Source organism: Mirounga leonina, unplaced genomic scaffold, assembly GCF_011800145.1.
Source record: "Mirounga leonina isolate KUSES-001 unplaced genomic scaffold, KU_Mleo_1.0 Mir_201, whole genome shotgun sequence".
Classification (NCBI taxonomy): Eukaryota; Metazoa; Chordata; class Mammalia; order Carnivora; family Phocidae; genus Mirounga; species Mirounga leonina.
The window spans coordinates 23,100,211-23,120,037 of record NW_023270504.1 but is presented as its reverse complement, the minus strand read 5'-3'; the positions used below and the strand labels follow the sequence as shown (position 1 = coordinate 23,120,037).

At 40.2% G+C, this 19,827-nt stretch overlaps 1 protein-coding gene across 1 annotated transcript in view; it reads right to left on the bottom strand.

Annotated features, from left to right (window-relative positions):
- Positions 1 to 2,035: 2,035 nt before the first annotated feature.
- PZP (PZP alpha-2-macroglobulin like) overlaps positions 2,036 to 19,827 on the bottom strand; it is a 46,030-nt gene continuing 28,238 nt past the window's right edge. The window contains 19 exon segments of the mRNA XM_035027846.1: positions 2,036 to 2,118; positions 2,597 to 2,699; positions 3,651 to 3,719; positions 4,404 to 4,476; positions 6,373 to 6,500; positions 6,657 to 6,673; positions 6,676 to 6,868; positions 8,560 to 8,783; positions 9,776 to 9,956; positions 10,374 to 10,448; positions 10,779 to 10,935; positions 11,935 to 12,022; positions 12,516 to 12,692; positions 13,164 to 13,247; positions 14,329 to 14,380; positions 14,872 to 14,993; positions 15,379 to 15,505; positions 16,890 to 17,109; positions 17,724 to 17,868. Of these exon segments, the coding sequence (XP_034883737.1) occupies positions 2,036 to 2,118; positions 2,597 to 2,699; positions 3,651 to 3,719; positions 4,404 to 4,476; positions 6,373 to 6,500; positions 6,657 to 6,673; positions 6,676 to 6,868; positions 8,560 to 8,783; positions 9,776 to 9,956; positions 10,374 to 10,448; positions 10,779 to 10,935; positions 11,935 to 12,022; positions 12,516 to 12,692; positions 13,164 to 13,247; positions 14,329 to 14,380; positions 14,872 to 14,993; positions 15,379 to 15,505; positions 16,890 to 17,109; positions 17,724 to 17,868 (2,318 nt within the window).

Below are 19,827 nucleotides of genomic sequence, written 5' to 3'. Positions count from 1 at the left end.
ATTTGATTTTCTGAAGAAGAAGAAGGAGGAGGAGGTGGAGGAAGAGGAAGGGGAGGAGGAGGGGAAGGGGGTAGGGGAGGGGAATGGAGAAGAGAAGAAGGGGGAGAAGGAGGAGCAAGGGGAAGTGGAGGTGGGGGAGAAGGAGGAGGAGGGAGAGGAGAAGACCCACATAAGTTAAAAATAAAAAGTAAATAGACAAAATTCCTCCTCAAAAATATTTGTGAGTTGAGAATTCTTTCTTTAAGGGGACAGCAACTGAAAGATAATTTGGCTTCTGAATCAAATGTAAGTCCATTTCCCTCCTTTTCTCTTCCCAATCACCCATTTAAAGAATGTTGAAGACAGGAAGAAACCCACGGTAGGGCTGAAAATGAGAGGGGACATCATCAGATAAGAGTTCTGCACCATCACCCCCCACAGAACATTGATTTTAGCAGTTATGGATGAGAGTACCCTGGGGGAGTTGGAGAGTCCAGTGGGGAAGTCCCAACACACTGTGTGTGTGTGTGGGATTTCCAAGAATAGATGCATTGAAGAGGGTAAGAGGAATATTTTTACTTTGCCTTCATCACCTTCCCCGAAGGTGGCACAGTTTGGTGCCAGGAGAGACCCCCATGGCCTGTGATTTTTCCCATGAAGGGAAGTGAGAACATACTGAATGAGTGCCCCATTAAAGTTTGGTTTGGTCATGTGATTTGCTTTAGCCAATAGAATACAAATGGAAGTTATATACTTTTTATTTTAGCCAAAGCTTTAAGAGCCCTTGCTTGATTCAGCTATTTCTCTTTCCCCTCTCCCATGAGAATAGTTTATCCTCATACAATACTTTGAGGGAGGGTCTGTTATTCCCATTTCATTGTGAGGAATCTGAAGCAGAGAGGTTAAGTAACTGCCCTCCTTACTCAGTTGGTGAGGCATGGATAGAGTCTGAATTTGTCTCTAGGCAATCTGGCCCCTGCGTCTAGACTTTAATCACTGCACAATACTGCCTGTCTCCAACACATTCTTTTACTCCAATCATTTTAGTCTCTTGTGAAGTCCATTTTTGATGTCTTAGCTTAGGGACAAAGACTAATATTTCCGGTTTCCTCTCAAAAAATATTTATGCCTTCCTAGTTACTAATCAATACAACTTACTTATCTCTCTCTAAGCAAAGGTTTCCTAGACCAATGGATGAGTTTTTTCTTGAGGTCTCTCAAAACTATTGTAAGTTTTTCCATTTGACTTTATATCTAATATCCACAGCTGAACTATAAGTAGATTTGTTACACATCTGTAGTCTTCACATTATTTAAAATAATAGAACTCTTTATGTGAACATGTAATTAATATTTGATAAGTAAGTGATTGAACAAATGATAGCCTGACCAGAAACACATGTTTATTCAACAAGCTTTTTTGAAGTCTGTTTCACAGAGACAAACAACTCCATTTCTTTTAAATAGAAGTACAAGACAGGGAATCCGGCAAAATATGTAGCTTAAATATGGTCCTCAAACATTGCTGTGCTCTGCATCTATGGAGAAAAGAGAAACATAGGAAGGTTGTAGGGTTTCCTCAGGAATATTCCCTCAGTTGAGCCTGGGCAGCAGAGTGGGCTAGAACAGAGGTTGGCACACTTTGCTGTGAGGCCACATGGTAAATATTTTGGACATTGCAGGCCATGTGGCTTACATCATAGCTACTCAACTTTTGAAAGCAGCTATTGAAAATAATGTAATGAGCATGGCTCTGTTCCAATAAAAACTTCATTTACAAAAACAGATGTTGGGCTAGACTTTGTCTGAAGGAAACAAATCAGCTGTGATGTAAAATGTTGCCTCTTAACGATAGCTATCCTACTAACAAACAAGCAAACAACACTTATTGACTTTACTGATAATGGTGTGAATATCTGCTATTGGAGTCTACCTACAGAGTAAGTGCTCTTCTCCAGTATTCTCTTTGTGTGAGAATGTGCCCTATGGACTGTCTTGGGGCTAGAAGGAGACTTGTAGAGAATTTTAAATTTAGAAGAAAGTTTAGGGAGTGTAGTTAATGTGGAATGATGGTGGTTCTGGCGTGTGACCTCTTAACTACGCTGCAGGGGGTGATGTACTCAGCAATGGCCGACTCATCTGAAAGAACTGTTGGATGAAAGGAGAGAAAAAAAAGATATCTATAAACTGGAGCCCATATTAAGTTTGTTCACTTTACTTTTGAAGAAAAGTACATCATATCAGGATTGTCAAAACTGCATAAATACACAAGTGTTGAACAGGATAGTTAAAATATCTATATTCTAACACTCATTTGTCATAAACTGCTTTTTCTTGTTACATTATCTTTTTATGTGTATTACATTCTCTATGTCTCTAAACTATTTGAGAGCAGGGACCAAATGTTATCTTTCTTTTTAAATTTCTAAGTTTCTGACTCCATAGATACTGATAAATTTGTTCCATTCATAGTTTCTACACTATGTATCTCAGAGCAAAGAGACAAATAGATGTACTACTGACTGAATGGACTAAAATAGGATCTACTGTAACAACAGAATCCATTTCTTGGCTCTGGGTTGAGAGTCTTTAGTTGCTTCAGTTTCCTTTGACTTACCTGTCTCATAGTAATCATAGACTTTAACAGTCACTGGCTTGAGGTGTCTTACTGGGATGTCTTGCAGAACCATGAAGGAAAAGCTGAGTGTCTGATTTGTTACCTAAGAGGAAAAGTGGGAGTAATGAACAGGCTAGAAAGCCTCCTTCCCTCTTCCTTGAGTAAATTATATTCTTTATGGTTCTCAGATTCTTATGCACTAGTGTCTTTTAGGTGAGCAAACATTTATGGATGACAAGATGGGTTTTATTTTTTTATTTTAAAAAATATTTATTCAGTTATTTTAGAGCGAGAGAGAGAGAGAGAGAGAAAGAGAGAGTGCGTGTGAGCAGGGGGAGGGGCAAAGGGAGAGGGAGAGTCCCAAGCAGACTCCCCACTGAGCCTGAAGCGCAGTGTGGGGCTGGATCTCATGACCCTGAGATCACGACCTGAGCCACCCAGGTGCTCCCAAGATCTGCTTTAAACAAAACTTTGGAAACACTTTACCATGAACAAAATTCCCCCGATTTTCTCTTAAACAACTGAGACAATCCATATTCTCTTGTAGTCTTCTGTATGAGATTAACTCTCTGGGCCCATGGGAATGGTTTCTAAGATGCAGAGACTTGGCTTTGTACCATTTGTAATTATTAAACTAGTCTTTTTGTGTGCTTAGATAAATCACTCCCTTTGCTTTATAGTCAGATTTGAAGATATTCATGAGGTCTACATTTTATATTCTCTTACATAGTGATATATTAGAATGTTTACAGTATCATTGATCAACCACCATGTGGTATATTTATTCTTTTGTGGGAGGTCTTTAAAATAACAGACACAATAAACCTTTTGTTCTAGTTCATAGAAATTCTCATTTTCCAATTTTAACATAATAAAAGAGAACAAAAGACTCCATGGGTCTAAAAGGAGATTTTTATTCTCTTAGAATAAAGGAACTTTCTGGAAGAGTGCTATTAATTACCGCTTTCCTCATACTACTTATTTTCTAGTGGAGAGATTCCCTTAAAAAGATCACCAGTATGTATAGTGTCAGCCAAAATGTCAGAGCTCTTACCTGTTCCACATAAATGAGGACATGGTTATTGCTTACTTCTATCCTGCTCACATGGCTGGACCTTTCAAGCTGAGGAAAATTAGAAAATTTAAAAAGTTAGAAAATGAGAGCAGATTGTAGTAAGGGACAAATGTCCAAATGATGTCAGGAGTAGGATTCCTATAAATCATTTTCATGGTTAAATAGCCAGGGTACATTAAAGATATAAAAGATGGGTGAGGGGGAAGAATCAGATTTGGATACAGGCATCAACATTGTCATGTCTTGACTGTGAAAAAAATCTTCTGGCTTTCTATGAAGAGATGGTAGCCAGGTATTTTCAGATCAGGCTTTCCACCATGCTTCAGTATCCAGGTAACATATTAGACCCTCTCACATCTGTGATGATTCCAGTTCATATTGACTTTATCATTGCCAAATTTTTTAGAGCATATCAGCCAATTTGGTACTTAATCATAGTCTGTCTTTCTAGCATTGTGATGGTAAAATAAGGTTTCATGCCTATGTGCTTTAAATCCCTAACTAGACTGTGGATGGCTCAAGGACAGGGACTCCTCTCGTGTTTCTCTAGTATCATACAAGTCCCTCAGCTTAGAGACAAATAAGCAATTATTGAATTGAATTTTCTGGGTTTGGGAAAAAGATTTCGTGAGGCAGGTTGCTATTGATAAGGCTTTGATATTGGTATGGTCTTAGTTTGAAGATACAGAGCATCCTTTTGTATGAGATCTATTAGGCTTAAAATACACCTACCATTTTTACTGTTGGTTTCAAGGGGATAAAACCAGACACCATCTTCACATCAACAATCATCATATTGGTGTAACTGTAGTGTCAAAGGAAAAAGGAATAAGGGCTTTGTATGTGAAAGAAAGCCAGAGTCCGTCTTTTAAGACCTACCATAAATGTTGCCTATCATCATGAAGTTTTCTATAACATTATAACTCCTAGAAATCTCTGTTCCTTGGACATGTATGACGATGTTTGGAACCCTGAATGTACATCAGATCTATGGCTTACTAAAATCATAGATGTTTAGGTCCCAATCCAAAACTATCAAATCAGAGTCTCTGAGAATGGAGCTTGGTAATCTGCATTCATTAACACATTGCCAATTTTTGGACACTCCATTTATACTATACATTTGTTATTTAGTAGGTATTACTTTTTAATTTTTTTAAAAGATTTATTTATTTATTTGAGAGAGTGAGAATGAGAGAGAGAGAGAGTACATAAGAGGGGGGAGGGTTAGAGGGAGAAGCAGGCTCCTGCCGAGCAGGGAGCCCGATGCGGGACTCGATCCCGGGACTCCAGGATCATGACCTGAGCCGAAGGCAGTCACTTAACCAACTGAGCCACCCAGGCGCCCTACTTTTCTTTTTTTTTTTTTTTTTTAAAAGATTTTATTTATTTATTTGACAGAGAGCTACACAGCAAGAGAGGGAACACAAGCAGGGGGAGTGGGAGAGGGAGAAGCAGGCTTCCCGCTGAGCAGGGAGCCTGATTGGGGGCTCGATCCCAGGATCCTGGGATCATGACCTGAGCCGAAGGCAGACGCTTAACGACTGAGCCACCCAGGCCAGGCGCCCTACTTTTCTATTTTTAGTTAACTTGAATGCAGCATGTTTCCAAAGAGGCTTCAAAGTGTTGTGAGATCAGATAGACTTATACTTTATACTTTGAATAAATTGATGTTTACTAATTAGGTTGGCTGTCTGAAACATGATTTGTTTTACAATATCAGTATCATTAGTTGTAGATACATAGTATTATATGCTGCTATGTTTTCTTAGGATTCCTATTTTTTTTAATGAAAATTTATTTATTTATTTTAGAGAGAGAGCATGCACGAGCAGGGGGTAGGGGTGCAGAGGGAGAGAGAATCTGAAGCAGACTCTGTGCCGAGTACGGAGCCTGACACAAGGCTAGATCTCACAACCTCAAGATAATGACCTGAACCAAGAGTTGGATGCTCATCTGACTGAGCCACCCAGGTGCCCCAAATTCCTATAAGTTTTTGATGGGCTATTATAGGGTAATTTCTATATTTTATATTTAATTTATACCTCTATTTAATATTAGCATTTGCTATTTATATATTTGATTAGAAAAATAATAAAATAGAATTTAATTATTCAGAAAAGGTAAGGAAGACTTAATTCAACCTAAAATAAAAATCTTTGTGGAAAGTAATTTATTCTTCAGCATTGAGTTGAACAAAAATTAGTGTAAAAGTAGGAATTTATTAGAACATTTGAAGAGTCTACATTTTTTTATTTGAAAGTTTAAGACCAACTTTGCTTTTAAATACTTTTAAAGTATTACTGAGGGGTGCCTGGACGGCTCAGTCGTTAAGCATCAGCCTTCGGCTCAGGTCATGATCCCAGGATCCTGGGATCAAGCCGGGCATCGAGCTCCCTGCTCCGCAGGAAGCCTGCTTCTCCGACTCCCCCTGCTTGTGTTCCCTCTCTTGCTGTCTCCCTCTCTGTCAAAAAATAAATAAAAAAATCTTAAAAAAATAAAGTATTACTGAAACTTTAAGACAAAAAAATTGCTAGAGAAAAGGATCACTATGTAATGATACAAGGCTAACTTCATTAGTAGATATATCAATTTTAAATTACATTCACCTAACAGCAAAGGTTCCAAATATATTCTTAATTACTGAAGGTTCCAGGTAGCTTTTAGACTCAGCATTAGGTGGTTCAGTCGGAAGTCTTACCTGACATTCAGTGAGATCTGGAAGTTGGTGTGAACTTTGGGTGCATCACAAGTATGGGGTACAGTCTGTACCTTCAAGGCAAATGGGGAGTCCTCCTTCTCTGGAAGAATATTGTATTTCATGGATGTCTGTGGAATAGCAAGCACAGCATCAGTCTCTCTCCTTACCTGGGGCTCCTCACTTTTCCATCATTCAACTTCTCCCGATTTGCCCTTCATTTGTCCAAGAAAGAGAGATCAGAGCTCCCTTTTCATTTGATAAGGTTAAAATTTCAAGAGTCTCACCTGAAGATACACACATCCGTCACTGTTATGGAATATTCCCCAGGCAGCTCTGGCAATGAGACCTGATGCAGCAACAGGAGGTTGCTGTTGTCCACTTGGAGATTTGTGACAAATGCCTGTGAATTCTGGATGGTCACCTGGGCAGCTTTCTCAGTCCCGGTGAAGGTGGCTGTTCCATATCTGGTTAAAGCCTGGAGAACCACCACTGTGTCCTGGAAAAGACAAGTGGAGAACCCACCGCCACAGAGTAAGTTTTTGGTAGCAGGGATTTTCCACCAAAGTCTGTGTTGGTTACCACAGGGGAGGCTGGCTTTTTCCCCCTGAAGTATACACCTACTCATTGTTTTTCCCTCTTCTCTACCTTTAGGCATCATCAAAGTTATGCTATTGTTTCTGCAAATGAAATACAAGATTATTGATGCCAATTAGCCTTGCCATTTATTTTCCCTTATATTGATTTTGTCCTAAGGGATTATTCTCTCTATCTGGAAGTTGCAGCCTGCTCTTTCTTATCAAGAGTCCTCTTGGCTGTATCTTTTAAAAATTGGGTTGAGGGGCACCTGGGCGGCTCAGTCATCAAGCGTCTGCCTTTGGCTCAGGTCATGATCCCAGGGTCCTGGGATCAAGCCCCACATCGGGCTCCCTGCTCAGCGGGAAGCCTGCTTCTCCCTCTCCCACTCCCCCTGCTTGTGTTCCTGCTCTAGCTGTCTCTCTCTGTCAAATAAATAAAATCTAAAAAAAAAAATTGGGTTGAAAATTAGCAAGTTAGGAAAAAGAGTGACTGGTGTTAATGTAGATAGAAGAGTGAGAGAAATTGGTGATGAGTGGTGATATGAGACAGTTGAACTTTCCCAACTCTCTTTTCCTTTTTTATACAGCTTATTTTCATTCCCTGCACCTAATTTCTCTGAAAAAGAGAAGTTTTACTATGTCCATCCTAAATATTGAAAGAGGATTATAGGAGCAAAAACCCAGACTCTCTGGATGTTTAGCACAAAAGGAAAATTCCAAGAACTTCAGCTTTGAAAAAAAAATCAGTTTAAAGGGGAAGTCAGAAGGGAGTTCACTGGGCAGGTAGAAAGGATTGGAGAGCCTGAACAGGACTTCTCAATCATTCTATGAAGATCAACATGAACTCTACTTGGTCCACTTTCCTTTTAATCGTACAATTTTCTGGCTCACCTTAGAGGATTTCTTGTTGGAAGAATCCTACAGATGTAGTCTGGAGCCTAGAACACTGATTCTTTTTTTTTTTTTTTAAGATTTATTTTATTTATTTGAGGTGGGGGAGGGGCATAGGGCGAGGGAGAGATAATCCTAAGCAGACTTCTGGCTAAGTGTGGAGCTCGATATGGGGCTTGATCTTATGACCCTGAGATCATGACCTGAGCTGAAATCAAGTGTTGGAGGCTCAGGTGACTAGGCCACCCAGGTGCCCCTAGAACACTGATTCTTAACCAAGAGCGATTTTACCTTGTCTCAACTGGGAGCAGGGTGTTATTGGCATCTAGTGGAGAGAGAACAGGGGTGCTGCTAAACATCTTAAGGATCCAGGACAGCCCCTCACAACAGTAATTATCTGACCCAAAATGTCAAGAGCAGTGATATTCAAAAACCCTAGAGTGTGGCCAATGACCAATGTGTATAAGCTTTAGAGAGGAATGATGTTTATGGTAAGTAATCAAATCGATAGGATGTTAACATAGTTCTTAGGGAAAAGTGTTTTTGGGGAATGTCTTAGATCTCTTTACTTCATATTCCCACTGCCTTCAAATATCCCTAAATAACTCTCCCAAGATGTAATGGTCTCTTCTCTTTTCCTTGTTAACTGTTGTGTTTTTCAAGCTTTCCCATGTGCCATGTGAATCTAGAGTCTTGAGAAGACTATTTGGGAAACACAGACCTGAGTGGAGGAGAAGCCCCCCTGGGAATCCTGTTGCTTTGTGATCCACTTCATGATGCGCGAGGCGGAAGTCAGCTCCTTTGAGGTCGGGGCAGGCTGGGCCTTGAGGTAAGCCAGGAGCACATAGGATGTCATTTCCACCTCAGCTGAGGGAGCTGGGGGTTGGTAAAAATGCCCCACTGGTGCCCTGGGTTTCTGAGGTCGCTCCCAGTGGACTGAGTTATCTTACGGGTGAGAAAAAGGAGAGAATCCTAATTACCAGTAGATGATACGTGAATACACATTTGTATCATATGGAGCCGAAGATAGTACAGAGAAGTAACGTCCTCTCTGTCATAAGCCCTGCAAATTCACTAACTCACATTTCCATGCTAAAGTTGGCTTAGTCTTGTGGGGATAAGTTGAAGAATGTTGTTGAAGGAGGAAGCATAGAGCATCTTTATCAGTTTCTCAAATATTATTTTAATTGAGTCAGGGGAAGGGAAAAGTGACAGAGAGAGTTCTCTGGAGAGATATTTCCTGGAAACTGAAGAATAAATTGGAATATAAAACCTACCTATTGATCTCAGAGGACTTTTGTGATAATCTCTGGCAAATAGGGATAAAAACACTTTGGAAATGTTATTTCACTTCCTTTAGTATGGTTTTTGGTTGTGCCTCTTTTCTTTTTTTTTTTTTTTAAGATTTTATTTATTTATTCATGAGAGACAGAGAGATTGAGAGAGAGGCAGAGGGAGAAGCAGGCTCCCAAGGAGCAGGGAGCCCGATGCGGGACTCGATCCCAGGACGCTGGGATCATGACCTGAGCCGAAGGCAGACGCTTAACCATCTGAGCCACCCAGGCGCCCGGTTGTGCCTCTTTTCATCCAAGTAGGGAGACAGATACCATGTGAAGTATATATAAATTAAATTAGAGGGAGCATGAGGGGAGGGGCAGAGGGAGAGGGAGAATCTCAAGCCGACTCCCTGCTGAGCGGGGTGCCTGACATGGGGCTCGATCCCACAAACCTAAGCCGAAATCAAGAGTCAGAAGTTTAACTGACTGAGCCACCCAGACACTCAAGAAGACATTTTTACAAGAGGTGCTCTGATTTCACAATATACGAGTTGGCTAAGGAATTCCAGATGAAGCTTGTTACTTTCGTTGGAAATATAGCCCTCCTTTTTGTAGTATCAGTGTAAATGAAAGGGGAAATTTTTTACCATTTTCTCTCACCTTCTTTCACAGCTTCCTCATCAAGAGAGTTCAGTATTTCTCTCTTCTTATCCTGGTTTCCCACTAGAGCAAAAGCATAGGCCCACAATGCCTTGGTGTAGCTATGGCTCCCACGTGTCCCCTCCTTTGCTGTGTTCCAGGCAGTCTCCAGGCAGAACAGGGCATTGCGAATAACAGGGTGCTGCAAGGACAAAGAGGTAATGATGTCAGATTAGGGTAAGTAGAGGATGGAGGAAACCCTGAGTTGGATATTGTTTGACAGAAGTCATTTGTGGTTGTCAGCCAGCCAGGTAGACAGCCAGATAGCCACGATACTGAAATTGAAAAAAATGTTTTAAATCTCTTAGCTTTATCGTTAAGTCTTAAAAGAATAAGACTAGTGAGCCTGTGGTTTTTGGATTAGTTTTGGTACATAGTCCAAGGGCATGGCTAAGCAAGTATAAGTTCCCTCTAGTGGATTAATTGAAGAGCTTATCTAGCTGAGAAATGCCTCAGCATTGAGCAAAAGGAAAGTTGAGACTTGGCTTGTAGTAGGTGGTGTTCCAGACATCAGGCCTGTAGGTTCCATGGTAGGAAATGGGATTGAGGTGAACCTTACAGTGACTGGAAGAGGAATCTCCAGAAGAGCAATAGTAATGTAGGCTGAGAGGGTCACTTCATCTTCTACTCCTCCCTGTGGGGTGGGGGGTGGGGAGGGGAGAGAGAGAGAGAGGGAATTTTTATTAATTCTACTCTCAAATTTTAGTATATTCTCTACTGCTGTTTCATGGGGACCCTTCTCAGGATCTGTCTCTATTAAGCAAAATAACATCCTCATGCAAAGCACCGTTTCTTTCTCCTCTATAATTTTCAGGTTTAATATTATATTCCTTCCCTGATGCCCTCTCACACTGCTGGACTTCATCTTTGCAATTTCTCTGTGCCTTCCTTCTCCCCTCACCGTTGGAGGAATGTTAGTATTGGTGTATCATGAGGTTCAGGATAAGTACTCAGAACACCTCACCTTAATGGCATTGTTGAGGAGTGACCCAGAGCTCCTGAAACAGCCATTGTCCTTCTGCCTTTGGGAGAGCCACATGAGGGCTTGGGTGATGTGTGCTTCATCGATAATGATGTAGGTTTGAGCCTGGGAAAAAGTCTTCAGTACAAAGGCCGTGAGCCTGAAGGGTGAGGAAGAGTGGGGTGCTGTTTTCCATACTGCACCCTAACACTGTTTCACACACATAGACTCCTTTTCCCCCCAGTGCACCCTCATGAGAGTCAGTGAGCTATCACTAAGAGTTTGGAGACTATTTCTGTTAACCTGGCAGCTTCCATATTCTTTTTGCTTAGCTACAACATGTTGTTAAATACATTACCAATTGGTCCCTGCTTCCTAAAGCATTTCTGTGTCACTTTAGAGATTCAGATGTCTCCTAGTGTTCTTGGGTTGTTATGATATTTGCTCTCACATTCTGGGCTTTCTGTATTTATTTCTTTTTCACAGATTTCTTATCTTCTCTTCTGCAGCTAATACTCTAATGAACTAACTACTTTGAATGTCTTGCTTCAGTAAATATTTCCCTCCACATCACTCAGCCCCTCCACCACTTTCTGGGTCATTGATTTACACTTGTTTTCCTGTGTGGTCAGACTTATTCAAGACAGATAGATACATAGAGAGATAGATGAGCAGATGGACAGACAGGTAGATAGATGGGGTGGATGGATGGATAGACTGATGGATGGAGAGACAGAAGACAGATGGATGGATAAACAGAGAGAGAGACACACACACACACACACACACAGAGTCATCTAGTACAAGGTAGTAAAGTACACTTAGTTTTTCTAGCCCATTTCTAGCATCTCTCAGTGCTGAGAAAAAACTTAAGAGGGAAAATCACTAACTTACAATGGTCCCTTAGGAACATGAGAAAGAAAAGATGCTTGGTGTATTAGATGTAAAAAGATGCAACTTCCAAGTGTTCTCAGTTCTGCCATTTATTAGTTGTTTATACCAGAGACATTTATTTATCCATGCTGAATGTCATTTCCTCCTTTGTAAAAAGAAGTGAATAGCTCTCACTTGACAGGATTGTTTTAAGAATTAAATAGGCTAATATATGTACGTGCTGTGAATTCATAGTTGAAACTCAGAATAGATTTTCTTTTCTTACCAACTGTTACCTTGGTTCCTTCCATATTGTTCCCCAAAGGTGCTATAGGAACCATCTTGGTGGTTGTAGTTGAGCTGTCTCTGGTAACCTGGAATGAAAGGTTCAAGTAGTTCAAGAAGTGTTAGAAAAAGGCAGGCCGGGCGCCTGGGTGGCTCAGTTGGTTAAGCGACTGCCTTCGGCTCAGGTCATGATCCTGGAGTCCCAGGATAGAGTCCCGCATCGGGCTCCCTGCTCGGCGGGGAGTCTGCTTCTCCCTCTGACCCTCCTCCCTCTCATGCTCTCTGTCTCTCATTCTCTCTGTCTCAAATAAATAAAATCTTTAAAAAAAAAAAAAAAAAGAAAAAGGCAGGCCACCCATAGGTGCAGACTGATGCATCCAGAAGCCACAGACATCGTATGGTCTCTTATCTGACATAGTTTTAGGAACACTATGGATATGTCACAACACAACATCCTATTAAATGGTGGGAAAATTGTCATTTTCACAAAAATCACCATCATTAGCTTAATATCTGGTAATATAATTCAGGTTTAATCGGGAAAAGTCTCAGAGTAACAGAGTAAACTTTTCTTTGACTCACCACTGGTAAGATAGCCAAGGGCCTTGGACTTGATCTCTGGAGTCAACTGTTGGGTTTCTTTCAGATAGTTCAAGACATAGATGTTAGGAGCAAACAGGACCATGTTTTGTTCTCCACAGCCATAGGGCATCTGGAGGAGATTCTGTATATTGTGCACAGCAGAACCCAGTATGTCACCTAGGGGATGTGAAAGATTAAATGTCAGAGTAATTTCAGCCCCTAAGTAGACCAACATTATTAAAGACAAATTATTTTCATATTTAGAGTCATGGACACCATCATTTAGGCAAGAAGAAATTTATATTTAGAGAGTGAGACTTCCAGAATTCTAATAGAAATAGATGCTATTAATAAATTGAGATTTAAAACACAAATATTGGGGCACCTGGGTGGCTCAGTGAGTTGAGCATCTGACTCTTGGTTTCAGCTCAGGTCATGATCTCAGGGTTGTAAGCCGCGCATCAGACTCCATGCTCAGCGGGGAGTCTGCTTGAAGATTCTCTCCCTCTGCCCCTCCCCCTACTCTCTCTCTCAAATAAATAAATAAATCTTTAAAAAACCCCACAAATACATAGATATATGTATACAGATTCAGATGTATGATGGCTGCTCTTTTGTCCCGAGTTTCCCGGGTGTAAGATGACTTACCCAAAACTGAGAAAGAGGCTCTGGCAGATTCTTTGACCACATTTGGTGGGAGCTTCAGGGATAACTGCTCAGATATTTCAGTACCTTTGGAAACAGACAACCCATACCAAAGTATGACATCTCTTATAGCAATACAATGTAGTGGTTGGGAGGGGGCTTCAGAGCCACACTTACTAGCTCTGTACCTTGGACACATTACTTAACCTCCTCATAGTCTAACTTGCTCATGTGCTGATTCAGTGGAAGAATGCATGTAAAACATGTGTGCATTAGAATAGCCTCTGCAACATGTGAAGTCTGCATACATGGGAGCAGTTATTATTATGGTTATTATTATATTTAGCGGTATTATTATGTCTCCTTCAGGAACCCTGGGTCCAAGGAATAAGGACTCTGGCTTATGATGAGATCACCTTTAATTGTCCAGCTCTTCTTGGCACAGAATGACTTCCAGAGTCCTTTCCCGTCTCACTTTACTATGTTCTGGGTAGCTGTGCATGGTGGCTCTCTAAACGAAGCTTGGGAACTGGTGGGGCATATAGTTCTTTGATCTGATTGTCTAATTCTCTGATTTTATTGTTCTCTGATTTTATACTTTAAATTGGTCCTTCTTGAAAGACAAGAACAGTGTCATATACACTACAAATGTAGAACTAATACTAATGTGGCAATGTAACTTAAAAGCTACAGTTGTTTCTTAATGATATGATAAAGCCCTAATGTAAAGTGTTTTTTTTTGCCATGAAACATTTTTTTCAGTAAGATGAATACAAAGTGACCCCCGTTTCATCATCAACTGTTTTAGAGAATATCACTGTCATTCAATCTTATAATGACTTTGCTGTCTTTCTACCTAGATTATGACACTCTAAGCTACTATATCCTTATTGGTTCATGAGCAGCCCCTGGGCTATGGAGGTAAAGGCTAAATGTGAACTGAGCAAGTATTAGTCTTGTCTGCACCCCTAAGCCGCGTTTACCCACACCCTTGGGCTCAGTGTCCTCTTGTGTAAAATGCATATAAAGAAATACTTATTGCTATGCCAAATTTAAGGGAACATTCTAAAGATAAAGGGAGATAAAATGTAGGGACATGCATTGTAACTTGACATACATATCCCTGTGGGGCATTATTCTCACTATGATTATGAAGATGGACTCTTACCAGAAGTGCAAGTCATAGAGTTGAAAGTCTTTTCTTGTTCAATACCTTCAGGCTCAAGTGAAAAAAAAAAAGAAAAGGGATAAACGTCCAGGTTTTTGAAGGACAACCGCAGATTCATTGCTTTGAGGGGTGGGGTTTACACTAAACAATCTTAACATCCTACTTATTATCAAATTACTATAAATCCATAAAACTCTGAAGAACCATGGAGACCAGCAGAGGAGAAAATGAGGGATAATAAGGAAAGAGAATCAAAGGTACAAAGTGTGAGAAGTAAATGAATCTTAGAAGAGATGAAGAAGTCAGGAAAAGGGACTAGCTCTGAAATCATTCATGAGAAAAAGTATTTATGATAAGCTAACAAGGTTAGCTAAAAATTTTACTATAATACTTTTAGGACAGGAAATTCCATTAGTCTTATCAGGTGGATTGTGTGGGTACGGTATTAATTCTTTGTTAGCTCAAGAATATGGCCATACTGTTTCTCACTGTTACTATTGTTAGGGTCTCTGAAAAATACTGAAGAGGTCCAGACCGACTTACCTCCACCAACAGGATTTTGACGACTGTTTCTTTTCTCCCAATCTCAGGGACCTCAGCAACCTCATTTCCACACAGCTCTGGGGACTGCACCGCCTCTGCACAGACTGAGAAGTTCACATTCCCTGAAACAAAGAATGTAGAAAAAAAAATGTGCATCCATCTTGATAGCAGTCCAAGCCATCCCTAATAGCTGAAAATGACTTTGTGCTCTGTGATCACCTTGAAGGGCTGCACTTTAAACTTACTACTGGCTGGAATAGGAAATAAAGCTGGAAAAAACTCAAAGCTAGACACTGAGCGATCAGTGCCCAAGTACAGTGACTGTGGGGCCCAAGTGCTATGGGAGTACTGGGAGGAGACCATTGTGGCTAGAAATCAAAAGAAGAAAAAAAACTAACCTTATGGAATTATATTTGTGTGAAACAAAAAAGCGAATGTGATGTAAGTAGTGTTCAGATACCCACCACCCCTGTTGATTGGAGAACCTTTTGGGGGAATGTCACTCACCCAGAGTTTTAGGAGTTATTGTCCAAGACAGGGTTTGCCGCTCATTTGCACAGATGCAATAGGATTCTTTTCCCTTCTCATTTTGGGATTGTAGGAAGGCTGGAGAAGCTTTCAGTTCCACACTGACCTATCATTTGCAAGGGAGGCAGAGGGAGAGAAATTATCAGAATATGGAGAGACAATGAATGCACAGAATTGGGGCCACATATGAGATGTTGCTCTAAATTGTGACTTGGAAAAAATGATGTCATGTAAGCTCATTCATGCTTTGAGAAGTATGAGAATGGCAATTATATAACTCAAGGATGATTACTTACTAGGAGGATCTGGCCTTTGCATTAGGGTAAATTGGAGAAATCTACAGATGTGGAAGCAGTGGGTAGGAGGGAAAAGCAGCAGTGGTATATTGCCCATGGGAGCACTACCTACTGGTTTCTGCTTGTTGGTTCCTACCTCTCATGTAGATTTTTTCCCTGACTCCCTTCTTTTTTACCTTTTCCCACTTCCTGCAACATTCATCACATGTCTACTATGTACAAGGCATAGCAAATTATGAAGAGTATGTAAGAAGTTCCTGACCTCGAAGATACTGTGTTATGAAGGGGATAATCTATATGCACAACTATGACAAAGTTGACAAAGAAATATGTGCTGTAAGAGAAGTCACAAGCATATTGTGGGAGTTTAGAGATGGGAGTCCTTAAAGAATGACACTCATGGGATTAATAAAACTGAGTTTTGTGTCAGCATCAGGAATTTTCTTGGCAAAAAGCCTATCCCATGGTAGAGGATGCTGTAAGATTCAGGAAATTTTTAAAAAATGCATGTGATTTTATTTATTCATTTGACACAGAGAGAGAGAGCACAAGCAGGGGGAGTGGCAGAGAGAGAGGGAGAAGCAGGTTCTCCCCTGAGCAGAGAGCCCCACATGGGGCTCAATCCCAGGGCCCTGGGATCATGACCTGAGCCGAAGGCAGACACTTAACCCACTGAGCCACTCAAATAATACAATATATGTTAAAAAAAAAAAAAAAGAAGAAGAAGATAGCAGGAGGGGAAGAATGAAGGGGGGGGAATCGGAGGGGGAGACGAACCATGAGAGATGATGGACTCTGAAAAACAAACTGAGGGTTCTAGAGGGGAGGGGGATGGGAGGATGGGTTAGCTTGGTGATGGGTATTAAAGAGGGCACGTTCTGCATGGAGCACTGGGTGTTATATGCAAACATTGAATCATGGAACACTACATCAAAAACTAATGTAATGTATGGTGATTAACATACCAATAAAAAATTTAAAAAATGCATGTGATTTGGAGATCCATGATTTCAGTACCTGTAGCTCAAATGTTGTTGTGTTACCTTTCTGATCACGTCCTGCTTGCTTAGCACAAACAATGCTAGTGCATAATTCCCAGAATTATCCACAGTCTTGGGAACAGAATCAGGAGCTGAGGGACCGAAGAAGTCTTTGATTCTATCCACCCTTTCAATCTACCTTCATTTTCCTTACCCAGATACATTTGGGGAGGTAGTTGAGGACGGTGGCCTTGAGTGTGAAGGCCTCTCCTCGGTAGGGCATTGTGAGCTCCACAAAGAAGGGCTGGAAGGCTCGGAGGGAGGCGGGAAGAGAGAGACCAAGTCCAGTGTCATTGGACAGGCAGAGGGCCCCTGCCTTACACTCCGTGATGGTATCAGGAACAGTTACTCCCACTTCAGCCACTCCTGAGGAACTGGGGAAGATAGAGATGTGAAGAACAGAAAGTGAGCAGGTGAAACATCTCTTCTTAAGTGAGAATCAATATGTGCACATGTGTACACTAGGTTATGTATTGGGAAACTGAGTTGGGAAAACAAAAGGTACTAAATACTGCCTCTTTCCCTTATCAACATGTCTGTACCTTAAAGAAAAATATTTGAATGTAATTCAGTTTGGTCCTTAAACTCCCCTCACTGTTGTGTGATCTCATAAACCAGCATACTTAAGAATCATGATCCAAAAAGCAAACCATTACATTTACATAGCTTGATGTGTTTATGTGCATGTTCAAATCTTGTTTATGGAAGGCTCCCCCAATGGCATTAGGCAATCTAGCATTTGGATACTTTTAGTACCCATGTCTGTTTTCTGGCAGTCTCAGGAATAATTCTTTTAGAATTGCTCATCTCTGAGACAATTTTACTAATGAATCCAAATAATAAAAGCATTTTCTTAGGCCCATCCTGAATGGATGAGAGGTTAACATGATTATTTAGAACTTCTCAGAAAGACTATCTTAGAGTTGAAAATGCTGGAGGACCCATGTTCCCTCACCCACAGCAAATGGAAGAGAATGAAGGTACTTACTCCACCACTACCAAATCCCAGATCCAGGTCTCAGGGAAATAAGTCCGTACTGTTTCAGAGATTGGCTCTGGACTTTGCATATTATTTGCAGACATGATATTATATGAGTGAAATTGAGGACTATATGAACTTGCTCTTATACCTGCTATCAAAAATAAGGGAAAATTACAATCTAGTTAAAGAAAAAGCATTCATTCATTTTATGGTACAAGTGTGAGACTTAGAAGAGCAAAGTCTTAATATTCCTGCTCAGATTGTCTCCTAAGAGTTGTAGAACTTTGGAAATAACTTGTTGAGCCCTTATTCTTTGAGCATACAGGCGTCTTCATTAAAGGTAGAAATTCCATGTATCTTAGAGATAGCATAATTCTATATTGAATGGAGGCTTGTAGGACAAGATAACTTGGAGATGCATTTATGGTTTGTGGGAGAAATAGTGAGTTCTCAAGGTCATAGAGTATTGTTTCCTCCATAAGAAGGGTTGAGCAGAATATGCCAAACTCTCTTTAGACAAAATGTGTTCAATTGTTTGAATTACCAATGGGGTGAACAGAATTTAATAATATCAACTCTTTATACTATATTGAAGCTTATAAACTCATTGTTCTCTTGATAACAAGGCTAGAGCATTAGATTTTATTCTCTTTATCTCTTGGGAAGGAGAAATGAAAAATTCAAGATGCCAAAGAGAGACAGTTCCATTTGGTATAGCGCTATAATGGAGACAGAAATTATTTACAAAAGTGAGGGCGGGTAGAGAACTAAACATGAAGGCTTTCTGGTTCTATGTTGTACCTGAAATCATGCTTAATTGAATTTGAGTGAGGCTCTCCATTCAAGTACTCCCTCTGATATTTCAGAATTGCCTTTGTGAAAGAATATTGATGAGGAAAAACATTGTCCAGACATTTCCCCTCAATATTTCTCTCAACTGTAAAAAGCATCAATAGTAATTTCTTTAAATAAATATCATACATCTTCTTTCCCTCATGTCCTTCCAAGTGGTAGCCATCTCTATCTCTGCCTTCGGTTTCTCACTGATGTTGCTCTGTTGTCTTTATCTTTACTCTTACATCGAATATGTAAACGGATTATTAGTATTCAAGTTTATTTAAATGGATGATACATCTAAATAAACTATCTTCTCTTTCCTGCTCCAGATGTCAAAGACCCCTCAACTTCTCCAGCTGTTGCAGTTAACGAACAATGGCTTAATGTGTTATTTTAACTCTATTTACTGGATGATGACGATATTTTCCTTATCGTCTCATTCTCAAGGTCAGCTTGACTCTCTACTGATTCTTTCACAGTGTTTACATTAAAATTCTATTCTTCCTTATGTCACAACTCATAAACTCTACTGAAATGCCTTTAGATTAATTTCCCAAGACAAAATATTATTATTATTATTTTGCTTCTTTTTCCCATCTGATTTCATCAAAAAGTGTTGATCCCTGGACACACCCACTTATATTTTATTTCACTGCTGATCACAAAATACTTTCTCCTGGACATTCTGTTCATAGCTATTAAAGGGCCACTCAATCTAGCTTAGTAATACTTGTATTCATTTTTGACCTTTGCTACTTTCAAGCAAAAAGGTATAAAAACTCAAAACTTAATTTTCTCCTAAATGTAGTATTTAGGTGATCTATATAAGAAACATATTAGATCACTTTACCCACCCCTTCTGAAAATCTTTCCATCTCATGCAGAGTAAAATGTCAAATTCTTACAATGACCTACAAGGCCCTATACAATTTGGCCTCAATTATTCCACTGATCTCACTCTCCCTTGATTCACTCTGTTCTGACCACAATGGTTTCCTTACTTTTAGAATGTTCCAGACAAGCTCTCACCTTAGAGCCTTTGATAGACAGAATAGTGTAGAGGTTAAAAAACATGGATCTGGAGTCAAACAGCCAGATTTGAATCCATCCCCATTCCATATCTAAACTGGCTGTGGCATCTTAATGGGTCGAGTTACTTAGTCTTTCCAGGTTCAGCTTTTCCATTTAAAAATTGGTGAAAACCATAAAAAAGAAATGGACCGACTTATTTCACTTAGCACTATACTCTCTAGCTCCATCCATGTTGTTGCAA